The 27,647-nt window shown below is 47.7% G+C and overlaps 1 protein-coding gene across 1 annotated transcript in view; it reads right to left on the bottom strand.

Annotated features, from left to right (window-relative positions):
• Positions 1-27,647, bottom strand: part of LOC137429873 (PEX5-related protein) — a 99,004-nt gene that overhangs the window by 26,888 nt on the left and 44,469 nt on the right. Inside the window, exons 5-6 of the mRNA XM_068120211.2 lie at positions 21,900-21,990; positions 18,996-19,077 (exon numbers count right to left, since the gene is read on the bottom strand). Of these exons, the coding sequence (XP_067976312.1) occupies positions 18,996-19,077; positions 21,900-21,990 (173 nt within the window). The remainder of the gene's footprint in view (positions 1-18,995; positions 19,078-21,899; positions 21,991-27,647) is intronic.

The following is a 27,647-nucleotide window of genomic DNA, read 5'->3' as shown; positions in this document are numbered from 1 at the left end:
TGCCAGGTCGATCGGCGATCTCTGAATTTAAATCGGATTTTTGTCATGTGTGTTGTGAAATTAAACGTCTATCCGAGAATCCTGGCAATGTTCGTTTAATTAAAATGTGGTACAAACCTGCGTTTCCGCCGTGCGGCTCCGTGGAAGTTAGAGTAGAGTTATTGTGTGTTCAGGCAAGAGCCGAGCGAGCCGCGAGTCACGGGTGTGCTGTATGAGGTTGCTCGGAGGATGTGTGCCCAAATGCATTGTGGGTCATTGCGACTTTGCTGAATATCGGACGCTGGATGTCGGACGTTCATGTCAGACGAGCCATGTCGGAATAGTGGCCGGCTGCGACATATATGCCAGGCAATGTCACAGGACGAATACGTTATTTAAGATGGATTTATAAGATGGATAGATGGATGGATTTATTTAAGATGGCTAAAATAAACGATTTCAAGACAGAGAATATCGAGTTTTTTGTTGTTGTGGAAGCGTCAGGTACAGTACGCTTGGAATTTAATTTAACCGAGCCGAGTACAGTGACGTGTTCGATCGAGCTGTGGGGATTTGAGATGGATTTGAGTCACGTTAAATGGAGGACATTTGGGAGGATGAAGAGATGCAAGTAACGTGGATTAAATTGTGGTATCACGAGTTGGGTGCCAGAGATATTGTGGTTATTATAACTCACTGATTATAGGGGGCGCCGGGCGCACCGAGTACAGATCGGGTTGCATGATGGAGCACGCATGCATGGATTTTGGCTTTGCGAGGCTCCAGATAGAAATTGGCATTTCGATGCTGTGGATTATATTGTGCCTGCCCGGAAAGGTGATGTCCTGTGCTGGGGCTGGCGACATGCCTCTGTTATTTGTCTGTCTGTCGGTCTGATTGTAAGTCTTTGGTACTGGGAGGGCTAATTGAGTGCTCAGGCGTCATTGTTCCATGGAGGCAGGTACTGTGAGTCACAAAAGGTAAATGTAACACAGAGAGATGGACAGGACAACAATGGAGTTTATATGGACGGGTTTGGGGCAGTTTCAATCTGACGATTACAGAGTGCTTTGTTCCGTTCACGAAACATGTAAAATTCATGGAGTTGAAGTGGTTTGCAAAAAGGTAGCAGAGTCAGTACTGGGATGCAACCTCGTCCAGGGGTTTTGGTCCAGCCTGCAAGGAGTCCAGGGGCTTGTTTCAGGGCTGGGTCGCCAAAAATGGGATGCTGTGCCCATCTGGATGTAAAATTATCCATCAAGGACGGGGAATGATGTGCAGTGTGACTGATTGGAGGTAATAAGGATTTGTGTTGATTTCCTGATTTGAGTTCATCTGGAAACAAAGACAGATGGGATTAATGTGTATATCAGGAACATTTTGGAAAGAAATATGGATATATGACATTACTAAAATATAACCAAGCAATTGAGAGTTCTTGGGTTAATGGGATATAAATAAATGCATCTACAAGTTGATGGTTTATAAAAATTTAGTTCTGGATGATACTTAAACGATGAACAATGTTGGCAATATACAAAGAATGTGACTTGTTTTTTGGGGGGAAAACATGTGGTTTAAATTTGGTTGGCTAAGTTTTAAAGATGGAGATGTTTCGCAGAACTCTTATGATTATTTATATGAGTGGTGGACTATTCCATGGCAAAGCATTTTCCAGTTTATTGAAAGTTGGATTTTGTAAAATAATGGTTTAATATAACCACAGTAGAAAATAATATACAGATTTGGGACATTTTGTAAACTTTCGAATAATGAGAAGATTCAAAAAATTCATTTTATTTATTTCATGGAAAATATTTGGGTTGCAAGTGGAGAAGCATGGTATGGTATAAAAATAAAGAGGGAGTATCCAGGAAAAAGATGTTCAAGTGAACTTTGTGCTGTGAAAAGAATGTCGAGTTAATGGAAGTGTTTTGTTCGATTAATTTTGTTCAATTTGTGTTCAAATGACCATCGATGTTGGGGGCAAAGTTATGGGTGAATTTGGTGAGTGGTTGTGGGCAAACGAAGATTAATTTAGATTTATCATAGTTAAGTTCGAGGAAGTTGATTTGAAGCCAGAATTTCATTTGGATGCCAGAAAGGAGAAAGGAGATGCTGAAAGCCAGAAAGGAGATGCTGTTGTCTACTCTGAATGACAGGTGGCGGTATCCAGGGCGCTGAGGAGTTTGTTCACGTTGTAAAGTTTGTTTATTTAGTTTGTTTATTGTAGAGAAGAGTGCTTTTGGGATTCCGGAGCCAGAGTGGATAATTTGAGGGTAGTAGGTGGAGTAGAGGACATCTTTGCAGTGCTGTAGGTGGTCCTTGTGGGCTCGGGAGTGAACTGATTTGGGTTTAATAGGCACAAGCTGGTCTAAACAGGGTGAGGAGGATGGTGTGATTGATGATGTCAAAGGAGGCGTTGAGGTGAGGAGGATGAAAATGTTGAGGTTGCCGGCATCAGAGGAGAGAAAAGGTCGCTGGTGATTTTGAGGAGAGCAGTTTCAGTACTGTGGCTGGAGCAGAATCTGGATTGGGATGTTTCATACAGGTTATTGGCAGAGTGGTGATGTTTGAGTTGAGTGGCCACAGCACGTTCCAAAACTTTTGACAGAAAGGGTAGATTGGAGATGAGTCTGAAGTTATTTAGGGTGTCAGGGTTTAGTCCAGGGTTTTTCCAAAATGGGGGTGAAGTTTCACGAGTTTTTGGGGAAATCGGTATGTGAAGCTGGATTAAGTTGGAACTGCTTGATGAGCCATGGAGATGGATTGGGTTTTGTTGTTGGTTGTCTGGGAGTTCGGTTGTTGCATTGCCAAAGGTTTCTGTGTGGTGGACACACTCGTTGGCTGTTGTCTTGTGTGACGTGGATGGAGATGTATGTGGCTGCGTGTGGCTGCCTGGAGTCGGGAAGACGGCTACAGTGGTTGATATTGGTTGTGGATCGTCCGGGGTGCTTCGATTTGCATAGGGGGTGAAGATTGGGATATTACATTATTTTAAGTAAGTATTGGTATGAGTAATTACATAAGTAATTATGAGTTATTATGAGTATTAGTTATGAGTAAGTGATTATTTTAGTAAAGTTACATGTTTCGCTGTGTTGTGGATCTGCGGACAAGCTAGTTTGATGGGTACCCTGGGGTCTTCGGCGTGTCTATGTGTTTGGCTGTCTGTCACACCGGACTCTTGAATGGGTTTTCATGAGACGAATTTCAGACATAACAGTGAGAATCTATTTTGAGCGAATCACAGTGGGTGAGGAAAACATTGTGTGTGACCAGACACCAGAACTGACCAGAATTGAAATTGGAAGTAGACCAGGTTATTTCTATTATTTGTTTATTCGTGAAAATAAATAAATAATAGGGGGAGGTTAATGGAGGTTAATGGTGGTTTGTGTGTGTTAATGGAGGTTAATGGTGGTTTGTTTGTGTTAATGGAGGTTAATGGTGGTTTGTTTGTGTTAATTCTAGTTGAAACTCTCGCTGAAGTAATTTTCGTTTATTTTTATTTTTTGATTCGATTTGAGAGTTGAGATGATTGATTTTTTATTAATTTTATAATTTTATTTTTATTGATGTTGGAAACAGGTAATGGGATGCTGAGAGAAGGATTGAATTTAATTTGAATTGGACTGGATTAAATGGGATTGAATTTAAAAATTGAATATTGAATAAAATTGGATCCACTTGAAAAAAGTGGATTAGGAAATTGGAGAAAAGGTGTTCTATGAAACTATGAATTGAATGAATTGAATCTATGAATTAGAGACCTGTAGACCAGGCGTTCCCAGGAGACTTGTGGACCAGGTGTTCCACCAGAGGAAAAAGACCAGGTGTTCGTGGAGCACTTCACCTGCAAGAACGCCTTGGAACCAAGGTGGAAGGGACCAGTCCAGGTGTTGCTGACTACACCAACGGCAGTCTTTTGCGAGGGCAAGACCTCGTGGATCCACGCCACGCACTGTAAGTTGGCCATACAAGCACCAGACACTACACCACAGCAACCACAGTAAGGATGGGCCTAATCATAGGTACAATACTATTGATAGCGACAGCAGCTAGGGGAAACTCCGATTCCAATAGATGCGAAAACGAAACCCGACACCTCACCGTAACATGGGGACAAAGAGTATCACTACCATGTTTCGAACAGAAAGCCCTGCACACAAATTGGGTGAACATAAATTGGCTAGCACTGTCGGCAGGGCCTGGACGCGTTGGCATGGTACTACAAAAGCAACGAGAGTTCCGGGAAGACGGGCAAGCTAGCATTAAGACCTTGGCCCAACCAGGATACCAATGGGGAACCCCTGATTTTAAGCTACAAACACGCACACGCCTAGGGAAAGACATGACCATGCAGGTCCGGTGCAGCGTCTGGACCTCTGGCGCGGCCGGTGGCGAAAGGAACTACATACCATGCATCGAATACATACTCACGCCACAACCCCAGAATAAGGCCCCAAAGAAGGGTGAAAACACATATTGGAAAGTGGCCAGGGAGGTGGCAACAATTCAAAATAGGACACACTGCTGGTCGTGCATGCGCTTTCCCCAAGCAGGCACCACAGGAATACACATGATAGTGCTACCTCTGTCCCTCAATGACCTCTGCTCACAACCTATCGATTCCCCATGTTTAGTCACCACGCTGGAAAGAGAAGGGGTTGACAACGGCAAGAGTTGCAATCGACAATTTAATTATCGCCCGTCAATGATTGCCCATGTGGCCGAGAGGCCTGCCCCCGTCTGGGTCAAACCACAGAAAGGGAAGGTCTGCCTCCAGGGTTCCGGCCACTTGCGTATGGGAGAATCAGAATGCGCCTACACTCTCCCCGGGAAGCTGGGACAAGGGAGCTCGGGGATTACATTACGAATAGTACTGCAAGATAAACACAACCACAACATAACGGCTATAACATTCTCTAGGGGGGTTAGTAGGATTAATGGGGTGGTAAAGGGACTCCAGTGCTTATCCACCCACCTGGTCCCACCCCATGGGACAATGTTTATATGCGGCGACAAGGCTTACCCCTATTTACCAAATAATTGGGGGGGCACATGTTATCTGGGTTCAGTCCTTCCTGACGTTGAGATACTGGATGAGCTAGACCCAAAGTCCTTGGACAGGCGTTATAAGAGGTCAGTCATGAACGAAGATGGAACCACTAAACTACACGGGAGTCTATGGGAAAAGGTGTTTGGTTTCTTCTTCCCAGGAGCGGGCACAGTCATGGATAGTTTCCGAATAGACAAATTGGCTTTGACCCTAGAAAAGGTGGCAAACGACACCGCTACGGCTCATGACATACTATTGGACACGGTAATTCACATGCGTACAATGGTGATGCAGAATCGGGTGGCTTTGGACATGCTCCTGGCAGAGAAAGGAGGGGTATGCGGAATTATAGAGGGAAAATGTTGCACTTACATACCCGATCCATCTGAAGGAGTGTCAGCCGCAATAGTGAGACTAAGGGAAACTAGCCACGCCCTGACGATCGATCGGATCGCGCGTGAAAATTCTTATACATTTAGCTGGCTCACTGACTGGTTCCGGGGATGGACGGGCACCATAGTGAAGTGGTTATTGACCGCACTGGCTGTGATAATCGGGGTAGTAATTTGGGGGGCACTAATGAAATCTCTAGTCCTCCTCTGTATGAGAAAGTATTTTACAGGATGGAAAGTGAAAAAGCCGCCGACAACGACTATGGCTCTGACCACAGAGGCCGTCGACCTGAACGGGTCCTTCAACAAGGCAGTTGCGACCGGCGCTCCAGAAAATTGCATTGAATTTTGTAATGACTGTGATACTTGTGCGGATCCCATGTGGGAACTGGCTGCTGCCTGTAACGGTGTATGTGATGACTGTGATACTTGTGCTATAAACCCCTTGCGTGTACTGGCTAACGCTGCTTATGTATTACAAGCGGACAGCTGCACGCCCCCTTCCGACCCAACTATGGATCTGATTGCGACACTGGGTCTGGCGGTCGAGGGACCCGACGCGGATGTCCTAGACCCGCAAGCCGACCAGGCGCCCATGGGAGACTTTGACATAAAGGAAGTTCCTCTCTTTGCTTCATATGTATTAAGTTCAAATGCTTCAAGTGAATCGGATTTTTACGCTCTGTACCCTGACCAGGAAATTGAGACACAAGATACTGACAATACTATGTATTCCCCAGAACAGCAGCACGTGAGGGACCTCATGGGCATGATCGTTGATTAACTTCGAAGATCTGCAAGGACTGAGTCTGCAAAGGGTGGGGGGAGCAAGTTCCGCAGGGGAGGTGACGGGCCCTCTGGCGGAGCAGAACCTCATCTGGACCAGACACCTTCGTTGTGGATCCGAAACGTTAATGGACTTTCATGTTCTGAGCCCTCAGGCTCCGAGCACGCACCACACGACACGTTCGCCAAATGCACGGGCGAGGCGCTTTGGGCGCACGATATGCCCTTGGGAGATACCCGCATTACACAATTATTTTTTCAATACCCGCATTACACAATTATTTTTCAATAAAGCCCGATGTGGCACGTTGTCTCTTAAGATACTTTGTCTCGACGAGACAAGAGGAAGGAATGTCAAGTAGTAGATTTGTTATTGCCTAAAGTTCAGTTATAGACGTTGGTTGCTAATGTGTTATGATTTAAATGATGTTTAAAAATGCTATTTTCATAAAGTTAATAAAGGGTTTTTGCTTCGTTTTAGTTTTGGATGAGGAAAGGCTCGCTGAGGTCATGCTGGACAAATTGTATACGTGTGCTTTTTCGAGGCTAGTCGTAAAACCACGCCCACGTGCGCGTGATTTTGTGTAACGCAAGTAGAATGATTAGATTGCAGACATAAACCTATTGTTTTTACCATATATATTTTGTATTAATCACTGCAACGCATGACTCTGTATAAACATGCTTTGAATTACTCATGTAAACAAACCCATAAAATATATGGGTTTGTTTGGCCAAGCATACACTCTTCTCTTTGTGAGTTACATTTCTGTTTTCTCGGAGCCCAGAGAAACATTTGGTCCGAATGATAAGGAAGGGCTGACTCCCCCGAACAGCGGATAACGGTGGGAGGGACTCTCGCCAGTCGCTTTGTTCTCTCGGAGATTTTCTGATAATCGTATTCATATATAAGTGAATGAGAATCAATGTGTTTCCAGGAAGGCTTGACGTGGCATGAGACTGGCTCTTGCTGTAGATGTCTTGGCTTCTTCCGGATCTGTATAAGTTGGTTTTTAATAAAGCTGCGTCATTTCAGGCTATTGTGGACTTCTTTTGCAAACGAAGAGCTGCTCCTTCACACTCGGACACGGCCGAGAGGTGACGCTGCTGCCGGGCCGACCACGGCTCGGTGACCTTGCCCATCGCGAAGATCAGCGGCTTGTGGTCGACGAAGGCAGTGAACGCACGGCCCTCGAGCAGATGGCGGAAGTGCCTGACCGCCAAGTGAAGCCCGAGCAACTCGCGGTCGAAGGTACTGTAACGGCGTTCGGGCGGGCGAAGCTGCCGGCTAAAGAACGCCAGCGGTTGCCAAGCTCCACGCACCCATTGCTCGTGCACCGCGCCCACCGTGTAGTCCGAGGCATCGGTGGTGAGGGCGATCGGTGCATCGGGTGCCGGGTGCGCGAGCATGGTGGCGTTAGCCAAGGCGAGCTTCGCGCCCGTGAACGCCGTGTCCATCTGCTCGGTCCAGGTAACGTCGCCTTTGCCCGGCTTACCTCGGAGAGCTTCGTGCAGGGGGCGCAGGAGCTGGGCGATACGGGGCAGGAACCGATGGTAAAAGTTCACCATGCCCAGGAACTCCTGCAGCCCTCTGATCGTGCGGGGGTGCGGAAACCCCTTCACCACATCCACCTTGGCCGGCAGGGGGACGGCTCCGTGCCTGGTGACACGGTGCCCCAGAAAATCGATTATGGTGGCGCCGAACCGGCACTTTGCGGGGTTCACAATCAGGCCATGCTGGCCCAGGCGTTCGAAGAGCGTGCGGAGGTGGCATAGGTGCTCTTCGCGGGACGCGCTGGCGACGAGGATATCGTCCAGGTAGATGTAGACAAAATCCAAGTCACGCAGGACGCTGTCCATCAGTCGCTGGAACGCCTGAGCCACATTCTTCAGACCGAAGGGCATGCGCAGGAACTCGAAGAGTCCGTATGGCGTGATGACCGCCGTCTTCGGGACGTCCTCCGGCCTGACGGGGACCTGATGGGAGCCACGTATGAGGTCCACCTTCGAGAAGAAGGACATGCCCGCCAAACGGGTGGAAAAGTCCTGAATGTGGGGGACGGGGTAGCGGTCGGGAGTCGTGGCGTCATTGAGACGGCGATAGTCCCCGCACGGTCGCCATCCCCCGCCGGGCTTCGGCACGATGTGCAGCGGCGACGCCCAAGCGCTCTCTGAGCGCCGAACGATGCCGAGTCACTCCAGGGTAGCGAAAGCCGCTTTTGCCACCGCCAGCTTCGTCGGCTCGAGGCGGCGTGCCCGGGCGTAGACCGGTGGCCCGACGGTGGGGATGTGATGGGCCACCCCGTGCTTGACGGCCCCCGCTGAGAAGGTGGGCCGCATGAGGGCCGGGAAGCCGGCGAGGAGGCGGGTGAATGCGTCCGCTGCCGGAAGCGTACAGACCAACGTGGCCGGAACCGAACCGTTCGGCAAGCCGCTTGGCAAGCCGCTCGTTGAGCTGGGCAACGCACAAGCGAGCGAGCTGAACGCCTCGGCCTGGACAAGACGTCTGCGCTTGACGTCGACCAGGAGCCCATTAGCGCACAGGAAGTCCGCGCCAAGCAGTGCCATGGGCACGTCGGCGGTGACGAACGTCCATCGGAAAACCTGCCCTCCGAACCGCAGAGAGAGGCAGCGTTTTCCGTACGTACGGATGGGCGTCCCATTCGCGGCAAGCAGCGCGGGGCCCCCACCCGCGGCGTGCTTGTCTGACGTGCCGGCGGGAACGACACTCACCTGCGCTCCCGTGTCGCACAGGTAACGGCGCCCGGAGAAGGTGTCCGTTATGAACAGCAGGCTGCTCGAACGGCCGGCGCTCATCGCCACTATTGAGCGCCGGCCCAGGCGTTTCCCGACCTGTTGAAGGAGCATGGCGGATGACACTGCCGAGCTTCGTGGCCGAACTTGGCGTGGAACCAGCACCAGGTGGTGGAGCTGGAGGAGCGCGGCTGGCTCCGCCAGGCCGGTGGAGTTGGCGGGTTTCCCCGCGGTGGCGGTTTTCGCCGCGGCGGTGGGTGGGGCGTGGCGGCGGTCACGAGGTGCGTATCAGCATGCTGCGTATGCTGTATAAGCTGATGCTGTGGATCAGCAGCATCAGCAGCAGCAGCAGCAGCATCAGCCACGAGGGCCGTGATGGCCACGCCGACTCTCGCCCACGTGTCCGAAGCGGCGAAGTACTTGTCCGCCTCGGCTGCCAATGTTCGGGGTTCCGTTAGCCCGGTCCCGGCCAACGCGAGGCAAACCTGCGCTGGAAGTTGGCGACGGAAAAGCACCCGGAATAGAGAACCGGGGGCTTCGTCGCCCAACAGTGACAGCATATGGTCCATTCGGGCCGACGGGCGCGTGTCACCGAGCTCGGGGAGATCCAGGAGGCGGTCGGCCCGTGCGTCGTCCGTGAGGCCGAACGTGGCTAGGAGTAGCCGCTTGAGTGCCTCGTACTTGTGGCCGTCCGGTGGGTGGCGAAGGACGGACACAACTCGAGCGGCCGTGCCGGGCCCGAGGGAGGCGACGACGTGGCAATAGCGCGTGTCATCGCCGGTGAGGCGCCGAAGCTGAAATTGGGCTTCGGCCTGGACGAACCAGACTTCGGCCTGAGCCTCCCAAAATTCGGGAAGTGTGATGAAGTTGGCCATGGCAATGGCGTCGCGTGTGGAAGGATCGCTCCGGCAGATCCAACGTCAAGGGGGTCACCAGTAAAGCGCGGCGTTACGCGCGCTGCTTGCGAGCAAGGAGGAAGCGGACAAGCGGTAACTTATAAGCGTCTTTATTTCAGGAGCTCACTGTAACACTGGCGCGCTCCGGGCTGCGCGCCCGGTGTATATCATGAGGCCACGCCTACCCCTCGGGCGTGGCCACCGCCCACTTGGTGCGCGGAATGATGTCACCACGCCAGTGGGCTTTTGTGTCCGCCACACCCTCTGCTTTCAGAATCATAAAGAACAATGCAAACAATCACAATGCCCAAAATCGAAATTCAAATTTGTCCACCCCAAAATGTAGTCTTGTTCACCCCCCTTTGTGCTCCCCTAGCCCTCATTCATCACCCATGTCCCTTATCCCTCCGAGTCTTGCTCTATTTTGTCCCTCCACCCTGCTGTTCATGTGTTCTCCCCCTCTCCCTCCAACCTTCCCACTGTTGTTTTTGTTCTGTTACGTTATGATCCAATCTACGTTCGAGCTCCTCCATGAGCATCAACTCTATATACAAAAAAAAAAGAACATTCACTTTTTTGAGCTGTCTCGTCTGGGTTGGATTAAGTGTACCGTTACTTCGGAGGGGACGTTAAGCCTGCCTGCTATTCATTCGCTGGTGGATGCTTAGTAAAAATAAAAATATTGTGATGCCATTTGAAAAGAGTGATCCGCCATTGTGTGCTGCTACCCAGGCTAAATTCCAGATTCCTGCCCGAATCCACTTGGACACTGCAACATCGGTGTCAGTGTAAATCTTACAATGCAACTATCAGACCGTATTTATAATCAAACTGGAGTAAAAAAAAAACCCTTAAAAATGACTGGTTGGAACAGTTTATTCGACGGTGCTGCCTCATAAGCGTGCCAAAGTCTGAAGCCTCGGCCTGGTGTCACGTATGTTTACATCTTTATTTATTAGACATAATACAGACGTAAAGGAACACTTTTTTTACTCTGCACGCATTGCATATCACGTGCAGCGAATTTCACCTCCCTGCACCTTGTATTTATTGTTATTTTAAAAAAACGCTTCTGTACACCGCCCTTGAGGATAGGTTTGCAAGCCACCATCTACAATTCCAATAGAAGATACATAATCACTCTTTTATGTAGAATGTTTTTCGAGTTTGTTTTGCCTCAAAAATAGACTGTAGTCTGTAGTGAACACATATTCGTGTTAAAAGATTGGCCTTAAAAAACCTACCCTCATGAAGGGGGACAGACATCTGTACAAACACACAAACTGACATTGTGTTTTATATGGTAGACTAGCTGAATGCACCCGGCATTGCCCAGGTTCTTTTTGAATGAATTTAATCTTCTGTACTAAAAAAGGAATAAAACACGGCCTTGCGAAGCAGCGGAGTTTGACGATCCGGCCGCGGCCGCATTTCGTTCATTTACTACAATTCAGCTTTTACTCGTGGCCATAGAAGATTGACTACTATAATTCAGCTCAGCTTTTAATTGCGAAATGGGCCCAGCCCGGCAGAGGTGGGTGGGCCTCGACCGGCCTCACCACCGAGCCTAAAACCTTCCCGGGGCCTGTCCCGACATTTTTTTTATTGGAGGTTTCTTCCTATCTTTCACGTTTAAAGAGATTCTGCGCATGTGCAAGATTGGTCGTCACGTCTCTTCAAAGCTGTCCCCGCGCGCTCGCTTTCGAAGTTAAGTAATTTTTCACAACTGTGTTTTTGTCGAATCTGTATCTTTCTTTCGGTGTATGTACCTATTGGGGTGACTTTAATAGGTTTCTCGGTGTTGGTTTTTCATACCTGTGTACAGAATCGTCGGTTTTTTTGTATCGTGTATTTTGAGGCCTAGTGTAGTACTAGTAGGCTACCGTGTCAGCCCTTGGCTTGAGGCTTTTGTTTTTGTCTCAGCGGTTCTTCGATCGCGCTGCAATTACTTTCGGTCTCTGTTTTTCACGCTCTTTTCACCCCATACTTCCTTGTTTTAAAATCTCAAAAACAAAACCAAAAAAAATATTTTCCTTCACTGTTCTTATCCGTTTGTTCGTTCTTATTTGTTCGTTCGTTCTTCGACCACGTTGTTCGTGATCACGTGATCACGTTGTTAAAAAATGTTTCATCTGTCCCCTGAAGAACTTTATTTTGTCATATTCTATAACACCTTTTTCTTCTTCTTCTATAAAAGAATGTTTTCGTCTTGCTCACCAAATCTATTCATTCCAAAAAAAAATTCCATCTCTTACAGTGCATCTTTAATTCATTCCCTAAACTCTCCAGAACTCCACCCATCCTTCAGCGTCCTCAAATGTATTTTTGACTCGAATGTCTCAAGAAACACATTTTGCAATAAATGTTCGTTTCCCATTAATCGGACACTTTTCAAAATCCAATCTCACCCCTTCCCTCCAAATCTTCCCCATCACCCATCTCTTTCAAATCTTCCCCCTTGCCCCTCCCCCCCAAATCTTCCCCATCACCCATCCCTTTCAAATCTCCCCCCCTGCCCCTTCCCTCCGAAACTCCCCCCACACCCCTCCCCTCCGAGACTCTCCCTCACTCCTCCCCTCCTAGACTCCCCTCTCACCCCTCCTCCTCAAAGCGTCCTCCCCGCTTCTTCCCCCTTCCAACTTTCACATTCTTCTCCCTCAACCTTCCGCCTCACTCTTCCCCCTCCTCAAATAACACCTCACTGCGTCTCACCCAATCACCATCAAACCTTTTGTCTGCCCCATTCTTCCCTTTCTCCAAGCTATTCTGTAATCTCTGACACACTATCAACAGCTCTCCCTACCTCCTCCTCCTTTTCCTCATCTTACACGACCCCTCCACTCCCGTCCTGTATCTGATGCTCCCCCTTCCTCTTCCTTTACGGTATGGACCTCAAACATCCAGGGCCTTCGCTCAAACCTGATTGACCTCTCCATACAGGTTGCTTCTGACAAACCAGACTTGATCTGCTAAACAGAAACTTTCCTCCTTCAAGATGTCTCTGATTCCTTGGTATCTTTCCCAGGTTACTCCCTCCTCCGGTATGATAGACCTGAGCCTCGTCCTGGAGGTGGGGTTGCTATCTTTATAAAAAAAACTCTCTTCCTCACTCGCCCTGCACTGCCCTCTCTCCACCTCACCCCCAGGAATACCTTTGGCTACGGCTTCCCCTTCGCTCCCACCTTTTGTTCATATGTGTGTTGTACCGTCCACCAAAAAGTGATGACTCCATCTACCTCTCGCTGTCTGATAATATGGACCAACTTCTATCTACCCATCCCAACTCTCTCTTCCTCATATGTGGTGATTTCAACTGTCACCATGCCAGTTGGCTGGGGGTGGGTACCTCTCTCACCAGCCATGGCTCTTCAGCAAAGGACTTCTGTGACTCACTGGGACTGACACAATCTGTCAATTTCCCAACCCGGATCTCAGTCAACGGAGCATCTTCTCTTCTGGACTTGGTTATGACTAACTTCCCTGAAAATGTCTGCTGCTCTTCTTCTGCTCCAATCGGCTCTTCTGATCATGTGCTTGTTAAAGTGGACATCTATCTGACCATTCTCAGAGAGCCTCCTCAGCGTCGACGGGTCTGGCATTTCACTCAGGCCAACTGGCACGGTCTTCAAGCAGCCATCAATCATCTGGACTGGTCTCCCATCTCTACTGCCTCTGACATCAACTCATCCTGGGAATTCTTCCAAAGTAAATTGCTCTCTCATGCACAGATTTATCCCATCTCGTCTTTAGTTGTCATACCCTTCCTCCCATCCATGGTACACGGAATCTTGTGGTGAGGCTATTGCCCAGAAACAACTTGCTTTCGTCTCCTGGAAAGCAAATCCAACGGAAGGAAATCTCATTTCCTTTCACAAAGCCCGAAACAAGTGTGTGTCCACCCTCAAGAGAGCCAGGAAACAATATCTCTCCGTTCTCAGGACCGAACTCTCTTATCTGTCTCCCTCTTCCAAATCCTGGTGGCGTCTGGTCAAATCTGTTTCTGGTGTTTGTTCCCCCTCCATCCCCTCCCTCACCTCAAATGGCTACACGGCTGACTCCGCACGTGAAAAAGCTGAATGCCTCAACTCTGTGTTTGCCTCTAAATCTTGTGTCCCAAACCCATCCCTCTCCGTACCCACCATACCCAGTCGTACCCAGCTGCTCCTGGACTCTGTGTCCTTTCCTCCTGACAAGGTGGAAAAGTTTCTGTCAACCCTCGACTCTGATTCTGCAACTGGACCTGACGGCATCAGCCCACGGGTCCTAAAATCATGTTCTTCCGCTTTTTCACTCCCTCTCTCTGTTCTCTTCACCCTCTCTTTTGCTCAAGGTCATCTTCCATCTGCTAGTAAATCTGCCAACATCACCGCTTTGCACAAAAAAGGTGCAAAAACAGATCCCAACAACTACAGACCAATCAGCCTTCTCCCAATCATCAGCAAAGTCATGGAATCCATCATTGCTTCAGATATGAAATCTTTCCTCTTCTCCAATGGCTTGATCTCTGATCATCAATTTGGTTTCAGACCTGGACACTCCACTCTGGACATGCTGCTTCTGCTTTCTCAACAATGGATGGAGGTCCTCAATGCCAAACAGGAAATTAGAGCAGTCTCCCTTGACATATCACGTGCCTTCGATACGGTCTGGCACCCCGCTCTGCTCACCAAACTCTCCTCTTTTGGTATCCATGGAAATCTCCACGCATGGCTGGCGGACTTCATCTCTGGTCGTAGTCAACGTGTGTCCCTGAATGGGTTTCTCTCATCTCCTGTTCCTGTTCAGGCTGGAGTTCCCCAAGGCAGTGTTCTGGGCCCTGTGCTTTTTCTGGTCTTCATCAATGATCTCTCTAACTCTCTTGAAAATCCTCTCTATCTTTTTGCTGACGACTCTACTGTCTGTCGCTCCATTCTTCATCCCTCAGATCGGCATTCTGCAGCCTCCTCACTCTCTGCAGACCTTGACAAAATCACAGACTGGGCAAACAAGTGGAACATGTCTTTCAATCCCGACAAATCTCACACTCTCACGATGTCTCTCTGAAAAGACCGACTGGACAACCCTCCAATCCACTTTCTGAATAATCCTCTCCAAGAAGTTCTGTCACTCAAGCTTTTGGGTCTCACTATCTGCCATGATCTTTCCTGGGAAAACCACATTTCAAATCTGGCCTCCAAAGCCAGTCACCGACTGGGCATCCTCCGTCGTGTGAAGTCCTTCCTTGGCACACCTGAGCTCCTCACCACATACAAGGCTTTCATCCGCAGCTCAATGGAATACTGCTCTCCCCTCTGGGCTGGTGCTCCTGCCTCACACCTAGCTCGCCTTCACGCTGTTGAAACCAAAGCATTCAGAATCATTGGAATCTCGCGCGATGAAGCTAACTCCAAGGGCTTCTCACTCACTCACCGCAGGCAGGTTGGTGGTCTTTCCGTCTTCTACCGACTCCTCTCTGGCCTTGCCCCCCCAGCTCTCTCTGGGCTCTATCCCGCAAATATTCCTACAGGTCGCACAAGATCTGCCTGCAACCCTCTTATGGTTAAACTGCCAAAATCAAGACTCTCTGCTCACCTTCACTCCTTCATTTCTCTTTTCTCCCACCTCTGGAACAAACTCCCTCACTCTCTTCAATCCCACTCCACCCTCCAAGTCTTTAAAACAGCTGTTCACCACCATCTCTTATCTTCCCCCATCCAAAACCTTGATCTTTTCTACCCCCACTAATTTCACCCCAATTCCACTTTTTTGAAATACCAACTTCTGTCCAGGAAGTCCTTGGTGTCCTTGTATTTTATACTTCTCCCTCCCCCCCCCCCCCCCTTCCCATGCCTCCTCCCCCCGGGCCCTCTCCCTTCCACACATCTCCCTGCTCTCGGATGTTGTGTTGTGTGCTTCCCCTTCTCTCCCCATCTTGTCTTCTGCTCCCTCTTTTTGGGTATTTTGTTTGTCTGGTTGATTTGTTTGTGAAGTAAATGTTAGCTCTTTCACGAGCCTCAATTGAGTATACAAAAAAAAAAAAAAAAAAAAAAATGTTTTTTTAGCTTGCGCAGACAAACAAACAAACAAAACCTTTCTTTTATATATATAACTAGCCGAAAGCACCCGGCATTGCCCCGGTTCTTTTTGAATGAATTTACTACTATAATTCAGCTTTTACTTGCTGCCGTAGAAGATTGACTACTATAATTCAGCTCAGCTTTTAATTGCGAAATGGGCCCAGCCCAGCCGATGCGGCCTCGACCGGCCTCGCCACCTAGCCTTTCGCCTTCAAAAAAGAACCCGGGCAATGCCGGGTGCATTCGGCTAGTCTATATATACTTTATATAAATGAAAGTTTTTGTTTGTTTGTCTGCACGCGCTAATCTCGACATTAGCGACATGTCTGCATGCCCGTCCCGACATTTTTTGCTCCAGAGGTTTCCTCCTATCTTTCACCATTCAGGAGATTAGTGCAGACAAACAAACAAACAAAACTTTCATTTATATAAAGTATATATAGACTAGCCGAATGCACCCGGCATTGCCCGGGTTCTTTTTTGAATGAATTTACGACTATAATTCAGCTTTTACTCGCGGCCGTAGAAGATTGACTACTATAATTCAGCTCAGCTTTTAATTGCGAAATGGCCCCAGCCCAGCCGAGGCGGCCTCGACCGACCTCGCCACCTAGCCTATAACCTTCCCGGGGCCCGTCCCGACATTTTTTGTTTCAGAGGTTTCCTCCTATCTTTCACCATAAGGGGCTTAGCACGTGCAGACAAACAAACAAACAAACAAAAACGTTCTTTTATATATATAGAAGAAGAAGATAGAAGACTAGCTGAATGCACCTGGCATTGCTCGGGTTCTTTTTGAATGAATTTAATCTTCTGTACATAGGTCTGGCGCGAGCGCAGTATCAGTTAGTGCTCAACGATTCCTTGTACGTTCTTCTGTCTGGCCCCGCGAGGGAGAATTTTGAAAGCCGTGTTTCAATCAGTCAGATATCCCTATTAAGTGCATAAGTTGTACTTCAAGAGAATTTTGAAAGAAAAAGAAGATTTATTGCGAAATGGGCCCAGCCCGGCTGAGGCGGCCTCGACCGGCCTCGCCGCCTAGCCTATAACCTTCCCGGGGCCCGTCCCGACATTTTTTTGTTCTAGAGGTTTCCTCCTATCTTTCACCGTTCAGGAGATTAGCGTGTGCAGACAAACAAACAAAAAATTTATTTTATATACATAATAAGACTAGCCGAAAGCACCTGGCGTTGCCCGGATTCTTTTTGAATGAATTTACTCCTATAATTCAGCTTTTACTCGCAGCCGTAGAAGATTGACTACGATAATTCAGCTCAGCTTTTAATTGCGAAATGGGCCCAGCCCGGCCGATGCAGTCTCGACCGGCCTCGCCACCTAGCCTATAACCTTCCCGGGGCCCGTCCCGACATTTTTGGTTCTTTTTGAATGCATTTACTACTATAATTAAGCTTTTACTCGCGGCCGTAGACGATTGACTACTATAATTTAGCTAAGCTTTTAATTGCGAAATGGGCCCAGCCCGGCTGATGTGGTCTCGACCGGCCTCGCCACCCAGCCTATAACCTCCCTGGGGCCCATCCCGACATTTTTAGTTCTTTTTGAATGAATTTACTACTATAATTCAGCTTTTACTCACGGCCGTAGACGATTGACGACTATAATTTAGCTCAGCTTTTAATTGCGAAATGGGCCCAGCCCGGCCGTGGTGGGCCTCGATCGGCCTCGACACCTAGTCTAAAACCTTCCCGGGGCCCGTCCCGACATTTTTGGTTCTTTTTGAATGCATTTACTACTATAATTAAGCTTTTACTCGCGGCCGTAGAAGATTGACTACTATAATTTAGCTAAGCTTTTAATTGCGAAATGGGCCCAGCCCGGCTGATGTGGTCTCGACCGGCCTCGCCACCCAGCCTATAACCTCCCTGGGGCCCATCCCGACATTTTTAGTTCTTTTTGAATGAATTTACTACTATAATTCAGCTTTTACTCACGGCCGTAGACGATTGACGACTATAATTTAGCTCAGCTTTTAATTGCGAAATGGGCCCAGCCCGGCCGTGGTGGGCCTCGATCGGCCTCGACACCTAGTCTAAAACCTTCCCGGGGCCCGTCCCGACATTTTTGGTTCTTTTTGAATGCATTTACTACTATAATTAAGCTTTTACTCGCGGCCGTAGAAGATTGACTACTATAATTTAGCTCAGCTTTTAATTGCGAAATGGGCCCAGCCCGGCTGAAGCGGCCTCAACCAGCCTCGCCACCTAGCCTATAAACTTCCCGGGGCCCGTCCCGACATTTTTGGTTCTTTTTGAATGCATTTACTACTATAATTAAGCTTTTACTCGCGGCCGTAGAAGATTGACTACTATAATTTAGCTCAGCTTTTAATTGCGAAATGGGCCCAGCCCGGGCGAAGCGGCCTCGACCGGCCTAGCCACCTAGCCTATAACCTTCCCGGGGCCCGTCCCGACATTTTTGGTTCTTTTTGAATGCATTTACTACTACAATTCAGCTTTTACTTGTGGCCGTAGAAGATTGACTACTATAATTTAGCTCAGCTTTTAATTGCGAAATGGGCCCAGCCCGGCCGAAGCGGCCTCGACTGGCCTCGCCACCTAGCCTATAACCTTCCCGGGGCCCGTCCCGACATTTTTTGTATTAGAGGTTTCCTCCTATCTTTCACCGTTCAGGAGATTAGCTTGTGCAGACAAACAAACAAACAAAAACTCTCTTTTATAGCCGGCGAAGCCGGTGTTGTGAATGAACGCGTATTATGTGAGAAGCCAGATTTTGCTGGATCCTTTGAGAATTTCGAAGCTTTGACGCACCAAATCGCTCAATGAAGGCCGCCATCTTGCGGATGAGGAAATACGCATAAACAATTGCAAAAAAGTTCAATCGAGGCTTTGGCTTCGCCGGCTCATTGCGGCTTTGCAGTAGGGTCATATTATATATAGATAGAAGATAGAAGATAGAAGACGATAGATATAGAAGATATAGATCATAGAAGAAGAAGAAGAAGAAGAGGAAGAAGAAGAAGAAGAAAAAGAGGGAGGGGAGGAAGAAGAGGATAACATTCAAAGGTGCATTGAAAATAAATGTATCATACCCCTTGTGTGCCAGGTGAGGGCATGGCTGAGCTGACTCCAGAGCCCAGTCGGCCATTTCCTGCCACATCACTCTCTGCCTGCCTGAACACAAACGCACTGTCATTACTAGGCCTGTCATCATTATCAATCAAAAAAGTGTCATTGTCATTTGTGCCAAATGATGTAGTTCCAGTTTGTGTATATCTTATTATATCTTATTATAATAGAGCAAACGTATGTGGTTCGCTATGTATGTTTGTAAGTTTGTATGTTTATATGCGACGAAAACGTCTTCTTCTTCTTCTTCAAATAAAATTACCACCCTCTCAATTAACCCTCTAAATTGCGTTAATACTGCTGAGACCCCTCAGACCTTTGATGACCCTTTAATTCCCCCAAGACCCTTCAGACCACCAAGACCCCTGAAGACCCAAAATACCCTTCAAGGCCCTGAGGCTCAAAAAGACACTGAATACCCAAAGACCCTGAATACCCAAAGACCCAAAACACCCCGAAGACCCAAAACACCCCGAAGACCCAAAACACCACGCAGACCCAAAACACCCCGAAGACCCAAAACACCCCTGAACACCCAAAAGATCCCAAAGACCCAAAACACCCCGAAGACCCAAAACACCCCGAAGACCCACAAGACCCCAAGTACCCAAAAGACCCCGAAGACCCAAAACACCCCGAAGACCCAAAACACCCCGAAGACCCAAAACACCCCGAAGACCCAAAACACCCCGAAGACCCAAAACACCCCGAAGACCCAAAACACCCCGAAGACCCAAAACACCCCGAAGACCCAAAACACACCGAAGCCCCAAAACACCTTGAAGACCCAAAACACCCCGAACACCCAAAACACCCCGAACACCCAAAACACCCCGAACACCCAAAACACCCCGAAGACCCAAAACACCCGGAAGACCCAAAACACCCGGAAGACCCAAAACACCCAGAAGACCCAAAACACCCCGAAGACCCAAAACACAACGAAGACCCAAAACACAACGAAGACCCAAAACACACCGAAGACCCAAAACACCCCGAAGACCCAAAACACCCCAAAGACCCAAAACAACCCAAAGACCCAAAACACCCTGAAGACCCAAAACACCCCGAAGAGCCAAAACACCCCGAAGACCCAAAACACCCTGAGGGCCCAAAAAGACCCAAAGACCCTTAAAGACCAAGAAGAACCAAAAGAACCTTAAGACCCAAAAGCCCCTGAAGACCCCAAAGACCCAAAAGACAACGAAGACCCAAAACACCTCAAAGACCCAAAATACCCTTAAAGGCCCAGAGGATCCAAAAGACCCTGAAGACCCAAATGGCCCTGAAGACACAAAACACCATGAAACCCAAAAGACACCGAAATGGTCAAAGATGCCTACCCCTCTGAAACAACGGGTGGTGAGGCGCGCGGAGCGCGCCGAGTCACGCTAGTCCATTACTGGTACAGGATTACCTGCGTTCCTAATTCCAGCCAAAACATACTGTATCTCCACGGATCTCTGACATTTCAATCACGTGATGAACACTATGTTGTGCACGAATGGAGAATGTTTTAATTTGACCATGTCAAAATGGTAGCACAATTATATTACTACACTTCCACCGTCTGACTCTGCCACAGTTTCTCTGGATTTGATTGTCAATCTGATACATGATGGAGGAGAATGTATATGGTGTGTGGAGGGAAATAGTAAGATATAATGGAACCCAGCCAGTAGTTCAGCAAGGTGAAAAATATGAGTTCACTGCATCAAAGATCTCACAACCCTCCTCAGAGGTTGCTGCCACTCCTGTGGGTTTGCCCAGTTAACTGCCAACGAACAGTTACAATATCAAAAGATTTCAGCCATGACAGGTTTCACCATCAATCGGTGAAGCAATTTCAGAGAAGGGTATTTTTAAAACATCGGCCTTCAAGCTAATATGGCTGCCAAACCACCTGACATATGATATCAAAAATATGGACTCTGCATATGTATGGGTAGGGGATCATGTTTGTGAAGTTTCGTGTTGAACGGATAAGTTTCGTTTTTCTATCCAAGATGGCTGCCAAACCACATGACCTATGACGTCATAATTTTCAAACTATATGCAGCAATTGTGTTAGATGACATTTGTAAAGTTTTGCATCAATAGGGTAAGTCGTTCCTGAGATATAATTATTTAATATTTTCCTTCAATCCAATATGGCTGCCACATTATGTGACCGATGATGTCTTTGTGATCAACTTTTAATCACCATGCCTTGTCAATGACACATGTAAATTTTGAATCGATCGCTTTGGTGGTTTGCGTGAAGACGTTTTGTTAGAGGTTTTAGGTTAAATCCAATATGGCTGCCAAACCATGTGACCGATGATGTCATAAATTTCATATTGTGCCAAATGTGACCGATGTGACCGATGATGTCAAAAATTTCATCTTTCAATACAAATGGGTCATAGATCATATGCATGCAATTTCTGATTTTTCGGATAAGGCATTCGATTAAAACATTTATGGCTGGTATACAATCACCGATTATGTCATCATTATCATGCTTTTGTTCCCCATTGGGAGTACTTGACAATGTGCCAAGTTTCTAATTTTTCCATTCAGTGGTTTCCGAGAAATTTTTTAAATTTGCATTTAATCCAAGATGGCTGCCATAGCACGTGACCTATGATATGACGTCACGATTATCATACAAACATTCTGCATGGGTGTCGCTCCTACCCTGAAAGTTTCGTCTCAATCGGACATGCAGTTGCTGAGAAAAACGAGGTTTAGCCCACACGGACAGAGGTATAGACAACCCGAAAACATAATTCTTCCAGCCACCTTCAAGGGTGGAGGCAGAAAAATTAAACATGGTGCCAGAGTATGCAATAAAAATGAAATGTAATTATTATTCAATACTTTACCAGCCCTGCTCACTCATTCTCTGTCCTTCCTCCCAGCACGAAGCAAACTCAGGACTGCTCTGTTGCTGTGACCAAGGTGCAGAAACTCGCCCTAGGAGACAGGAAGCAAAGTACCGCAAAAATGGAACAGACGTGTGAGCATTGAATACACCCATAATACAAAATGATTCATAAAGCAACGGAAGAACTTTAAGATTTGTTATAAAGCATTGGCTGCAGAATTGTGTACACATGTGAGGAGGTCATAATTGGTGCTTTGTGTAAAATTCTGGGACTGCCATTTAGATCTGTTTGAAAGGTGAAAATAAGGGGACCTGTGAAAGGTATTGTCATGTCCCCGGGGTTAAGACTCCTGGGTGACGGATGACCGAAACGAGCTTTAACTCCGAGGCATACTTCGAACCTTTGCGTGATTGTCTTTGGTGCACGCGGGAAAGGCCCGACGCCTTATGTGATCGGACGGCCGACACTGTGTTAATCTGAACCCACAAACACAAATATGGGACAAGCAAAATCCACAATACAAGAATGAAATGCAAAAATAAAGGATTTAATGAAAATAAATGCAAGAGACAAAAATGAAAGGGGAGGTAAAAACTATAATTCCTAAATGAGACAGCTCCACTCAGACTCGTATATAAACAAGGGGAAAGATTAAATAAAAATAAATGATGTTCCTGCTGGCCGGCACTTAACTCTGGTCTCAACGAGGGGGGTTGACGTTCATTGCCTCCAAACCACTGCACGGGAAGTGCACCAACAAATGGCACCGAAAACGCCCAGGCATGAACAAGCAGCCAACCGGCCCTTCCTCGCTTCCACCGCCAAGCGAGACGCGGCTCTCTCCTCCCTCGAAAAGCACCACAGTCAACAACACCCCCTCCTCTGACGTTGCAAAACTTCCAAAGCTTTGACACGTCTCCTCACCAACGTACCCAAAGCAACAGCGCCCACTGGAGCCGAGAACCAGAACGAGAGGAAATGTGACCGCCTCCAACAAACGCCAGGACCAGAAGAGAGAGAACAAGATTGTGAGACGGCTTCTTTTTGCTCTCCTAGCTCTCAAATCTTCCACCACTGACGTCACACTCTGTCCAGCCACCGACGTCCCAATACATCAGTCCATCAACATGACCAATCATTGTCTTCGGGGCAGGGCCTCATGGCCTTGCTTGACGCCCAATGACGACGGTCGTGGCGTGGCCTCCCCATCACGAGTCGTCAGGGCGGAGTCTAATCTCTACTCCGGAATGTTCGGATGACGTCGAGGTTCATTTTTGTTGATCGTAATGTCCGGTTATACTGTCAGGTGATTATGGCTGTTGTAATGGCGGCCCTTTTTGATGAAATAAAAACGAAGGGAAACATCACAGGGGCAATTACACACTGGGGTTTATTAATATTATGCCCTAGAACCTGTTAACACAAAAGCCACGCCCCTGATGGCGACATGCAAACACTCTTGTCCTGAACATTTACCCTGCTTATGTACATTGAGATGGTTTCTTCTTCTTCGCGTCACACGGTCCACACTAAAAGTCTAAAACCTACACATTCTGAACTTTCCTAAGGTATTCCATGTCTACCCCCACAAACGTAATAGTATCAAGGGCGGTTAAAAAAAGGTTGTGTGGAGACTGTATTGAAACAATAACTATATTGTTGTAAAATATTGTTGTGGTTTGGCTTATACAGGGTAAAAGAGTTGATATATAGTATAACAATAGTTATTTCCAAGTATCTGTTCAGTTAAGTGTGATGTAATACGTGTGGATAAATATGCGCTGTGAGTGTATCAGATAGATGATTGTGTGTGTTCATTTATCTCTGTCTCTCTTCCACGCTTATTTTGTCAGGACACTGTCACCTGTTTCAACATCTCTTGCTTCCTTAATCTCCCGAACCAGCTTAAACCAGGGTGAGCTTACCTGTGCTGCCCGCATTGTGGGGTGAGTCACCTTTTCTAGAACTGTGCCCGTTCTTGCAAGTCCTTTAAAACCAGGTTAAACCAGCCAAAACTCACCAAGCCACGATTGGGACAGAAACGGATCAAGAAATGTACACGCCCTGTCACAGCCAGACCAATCCGCGAGAGAGATCAGATGCAGTCGATGTGCATGACCAATCGCGGGAGGGACCTGATTAAGGGGCACACTGGGGGCATCCGCCAATGGGGCTAGGGGGTCGTGCTGGTGGCGGTGATAAAAGTGTGGGACACACAAACATTCGGTGTCGCTGTCGCAATGAGTCATATTGTCTGGTCTCTGAAAGAGAAAGAAAGAAAGAGAAAGAGAAAGAGAGAGAGAGACTGGGTCAGTAAGTTACTCTGCCTGCCTGCCGGAGTCGGGCTCATCATCTCTCTTCATATGTATGGGTATCCTATTCCTGATCTTCATAAACGATGTCTCTCTGAACTGTGGAAAATCCTCCTCATCTACTTGCTAATGACTCCGCCTGCACACTGATCTGGGTCATCTTTTTCTGTGGGGGCATACAGGACGAAATTAGTTTTGGACGTGCGAAGTGTGCGGGCGAAACACATCGGTGCTGAGACATGCTGTGTGTGACCAGCGCTGCCTGCTGGGAGAAGGGAGTTGTTACGGATTCGTCACTTCTGTTGTTGTGGTTTTCATCCACTGTAAACATTTTTGATTCCATGTACTATTGTCAAGTAGTAGATTTGTTATTGCCTAAAGTTCAGTTATAGACGTTGGTTGCTAATGTGTTATGATTTAAATGTTGTCTAAAAATGCTATTTTCATAAAGTAAATAAAGGGTTTTTGCTTCGTTTTAGTTTTGGATGAGGAAAGGCTTAAAATGAGGTCATGCTGAACAAATTGTATACGTGTGCTTTTTTCGAGGCTGGTCGTAAAACCACGCCCACATGCGCGTGATTTTGTGTAACGCGAGTAGAATGTTTAGAGTGCAGACATAAACCTATCGTTAACCATATATATTTTGTTTTAATCACAGCAACGCCTGACTCTGTATAAACATGCTTTGAATTACTCATGTGAACCCATATATTTGCTCTGGGCTTATCTGGCCAAGCATGCACTCTTTGTGAGTTACATTTCTGTTTTCTCGGAGCCCAGAGAAACATTTGGTCCAAATGATAAGGAAGGGCTGACTCCCCCGAATGATAACGGTGGGAGGGACTCTCGCCAGTCGCTTCGTTCTCTCGGAGATTTTCTGATAATCGTATTCGTATATAAGTGAATGAGAATCAATGCGTTTTCAGGAAGGCTTGACGTGGCATGAGACTGGCTCTTGCTATAGATGTCTTGGCCTCCTCCGGATCTGTATAAGTTGGTTTTTAATAAAGCTGCGCCATTCCAGGCTATTGTGGACTTCTTTTGCAAACGAAGAGCTGATTCTTCACAGATGGTACCAGGAGTGGGGTGTCAACAGACGCGGAGGACGGGAAACGGAGCCCGAGGGACAGGAGGAAGGCTGACCTGAGGCCGGCGCCGGCACGTTGATTTGATTAAAGGTGGGAGTTGTTTTATATCAGAGGGCTATTATTCCAAATTCGTACCTTCCTCCTTCGAGCGGGTTCAGTCTCCTTGTCTTCCGCGCTGTCTGCACTCGAACAGAAATTGTAAGTAAAGGCTCATTTAGGCCTCAGAATGACGTAGCTTTGTTAAAGCCAGGATAAACAAGTAAGGATACAAGTAAGGACTTAACAGTAAGCTTAAAGTTACAGTTAGCACCAGGAGGGGAAAATGAGGTCGGACAGCCATATAGGTTGAAACCAGGTGGCCAAGATTTTTCCAGGAAGGAACAGCCCAGAGACAAGATGGGGTATGCCATTGCATGCCAGGGAACGAAGGGCTGTGGCTAAACTTAGATAGAAGGCCATAGGAACATAGAAGGCCATAGGAACATGGCCAGTAAAAGGATTTGCGCAGGATATCGGTGAAGATAACGTTCGGTACAAGGGAAGGGGGGAAAGTGAGGTCGGACAGCCATATAGGTCGAGCCAGGCCGAGAACTTTCCAGGAAGGAACAGCCCAGAGACAAGATGGGGTATGCCATTGCATGCCAGGGAAGGAGGGCTGTGGTTAACTTAGACGGCCAAAGGGACATGGCCAGGAAGGGTGAAATGCGTAGGTACCAGGTAGGTTTGACAAGAAGGTAGTGACAACTACGAGGTCAAGCCAGGAAGCTCTAGACTAAGTTCTAGACAAGAGGTCCAGATAAAGCAGGCCAGGATCTGGTGGACAAGAGAAAATAAATAAGCTCACAGGAAATGGGCCAGGTGGCCACAGGGTGAGAAGGACAGGAATGGTTTTTGAAATATTGAAATTTTAAGCATTGTAGCTATAGTTATTGAAGCTACAGGACAGAGGACAATTAAGTAAGCAGTTAAACAAGTAAAACAGCGAGTGATGCCGCTGGACCAGATACCAGACCAAGACCCCCCAACCCCCCAAGACCTGAGCTCAGTCCCGGGGCTCTAGGCAACACCCCCCACCCCCCCCCAAGACCTGAGCTCAGTCCCAGGGCTCTAGGCAACACCCCAACACCCCGCCCTGCCTTCCCTTTTTTTCACCTCAACCAACCCCCGTCCAACCCGTCCCAAAAATCCTTTTCCTTGAATGAGAGACGTAACATGAATGAGCAAAGATTGTTTGGGAGTGGCTGGAGAAAGGCATGATTTGAGTCGATCTGAGTTTCGCGCGAAGAATGGGAGACTCACTCGTATATGAATGAGGAATGAATGTATATTGGGATGTTAATTGACGTGTGTGTCTGGCCAATGTGTTTGTCGGTGTGTCATGTGCAAAGCAGAGGGTTTCGGTGTGAAACTTTGTAAGCGATCTGCTCGACTTGGGGGAAATTCAGGCCGGGAATGTCCATTTTAGCGTCTATCCGAGAGAACAGGCGAGGTCCTGAACTGAGTCCGGATTTTCATCTGTTTGGGAGTTGTTTGGGAAGCGAATTGATATAAATCGGGTCAGGAAAGCACCCGGAGTGCCCTTGTCGATCTACTGTTGATATGAAGCGGTTTCTTGGAGATGGTTGCAGAATTCGAATCAATATGTGTGTTTTACTTGAATCGAAGAGTTCATTCAATGGCAGATATTGTGGATTGTATGTGTGGGATGTATCGCTGAGGCAGCTCACCTTTGGAATTGGTGTCATATAGTGCATTTTGGATCAGAGAGGTCAAGCGTCGGAGATCCTGTTTTTTTGCGATGTTTACAAGCTAGGGATGAGTTCTGACAGCTCAATGTTCTGACAACTCACTACATGTCAGGTCGCAGATTTGTTATGACAGCTTTTCGCACTTTGTTATGACAGCCGACTGCATGTCCCAACGTAAGGTAAACCCCGCCGCGAACGCGAATAGAGCGGCGTGCAGGGAGTGTTGGGATTCGTGTGGAGGCACGAGGGTGCGCGCCAAGACGGGGGGCGGCGTGGCGTCGTCGCGTTGAGATGGTTGTGCCAGGTCGATCAGCGATCTCTGAATTTAAATCGGATTTTTGTCATGTGTGTTGTGAAATTTACGTCTATCCGAGAATCCTGGCAATGTTCGTTTAATTATCTGCTCAGAGTGCCGGCGATAACTCGCCCACTCTCAGAGGAGGATGTGTGCCCAAATGCATTGTGGGTCATTTCGACTTTGCTGGATGTCGGACGTTCATGTCAGACGAGCCATGTCGGAATAGTGGCCGGCTGCGACATATATGCCAGGCAATGTCACAGGACGAATACGTTACTTATAAGATGGATTTTTATTTA

The sequence above is a fragment of the Myxine glutinosa genome, chromosome 6, assembly GCF_964187855.1.
Source record: "Myxine glutinosa chromosome 6, kmMyxGlut1.1, whole genome shotgun sequence".
Taxonomy (NCBI): Eukaryota; Metazoa; Chordata; class Myxini; order Myxiniformes; family Myxinidae; genus Myxine; species Myxine glutinosa.
This window is presented reverse-complemented; position numbering and strand designations above follow the sequence as displayed.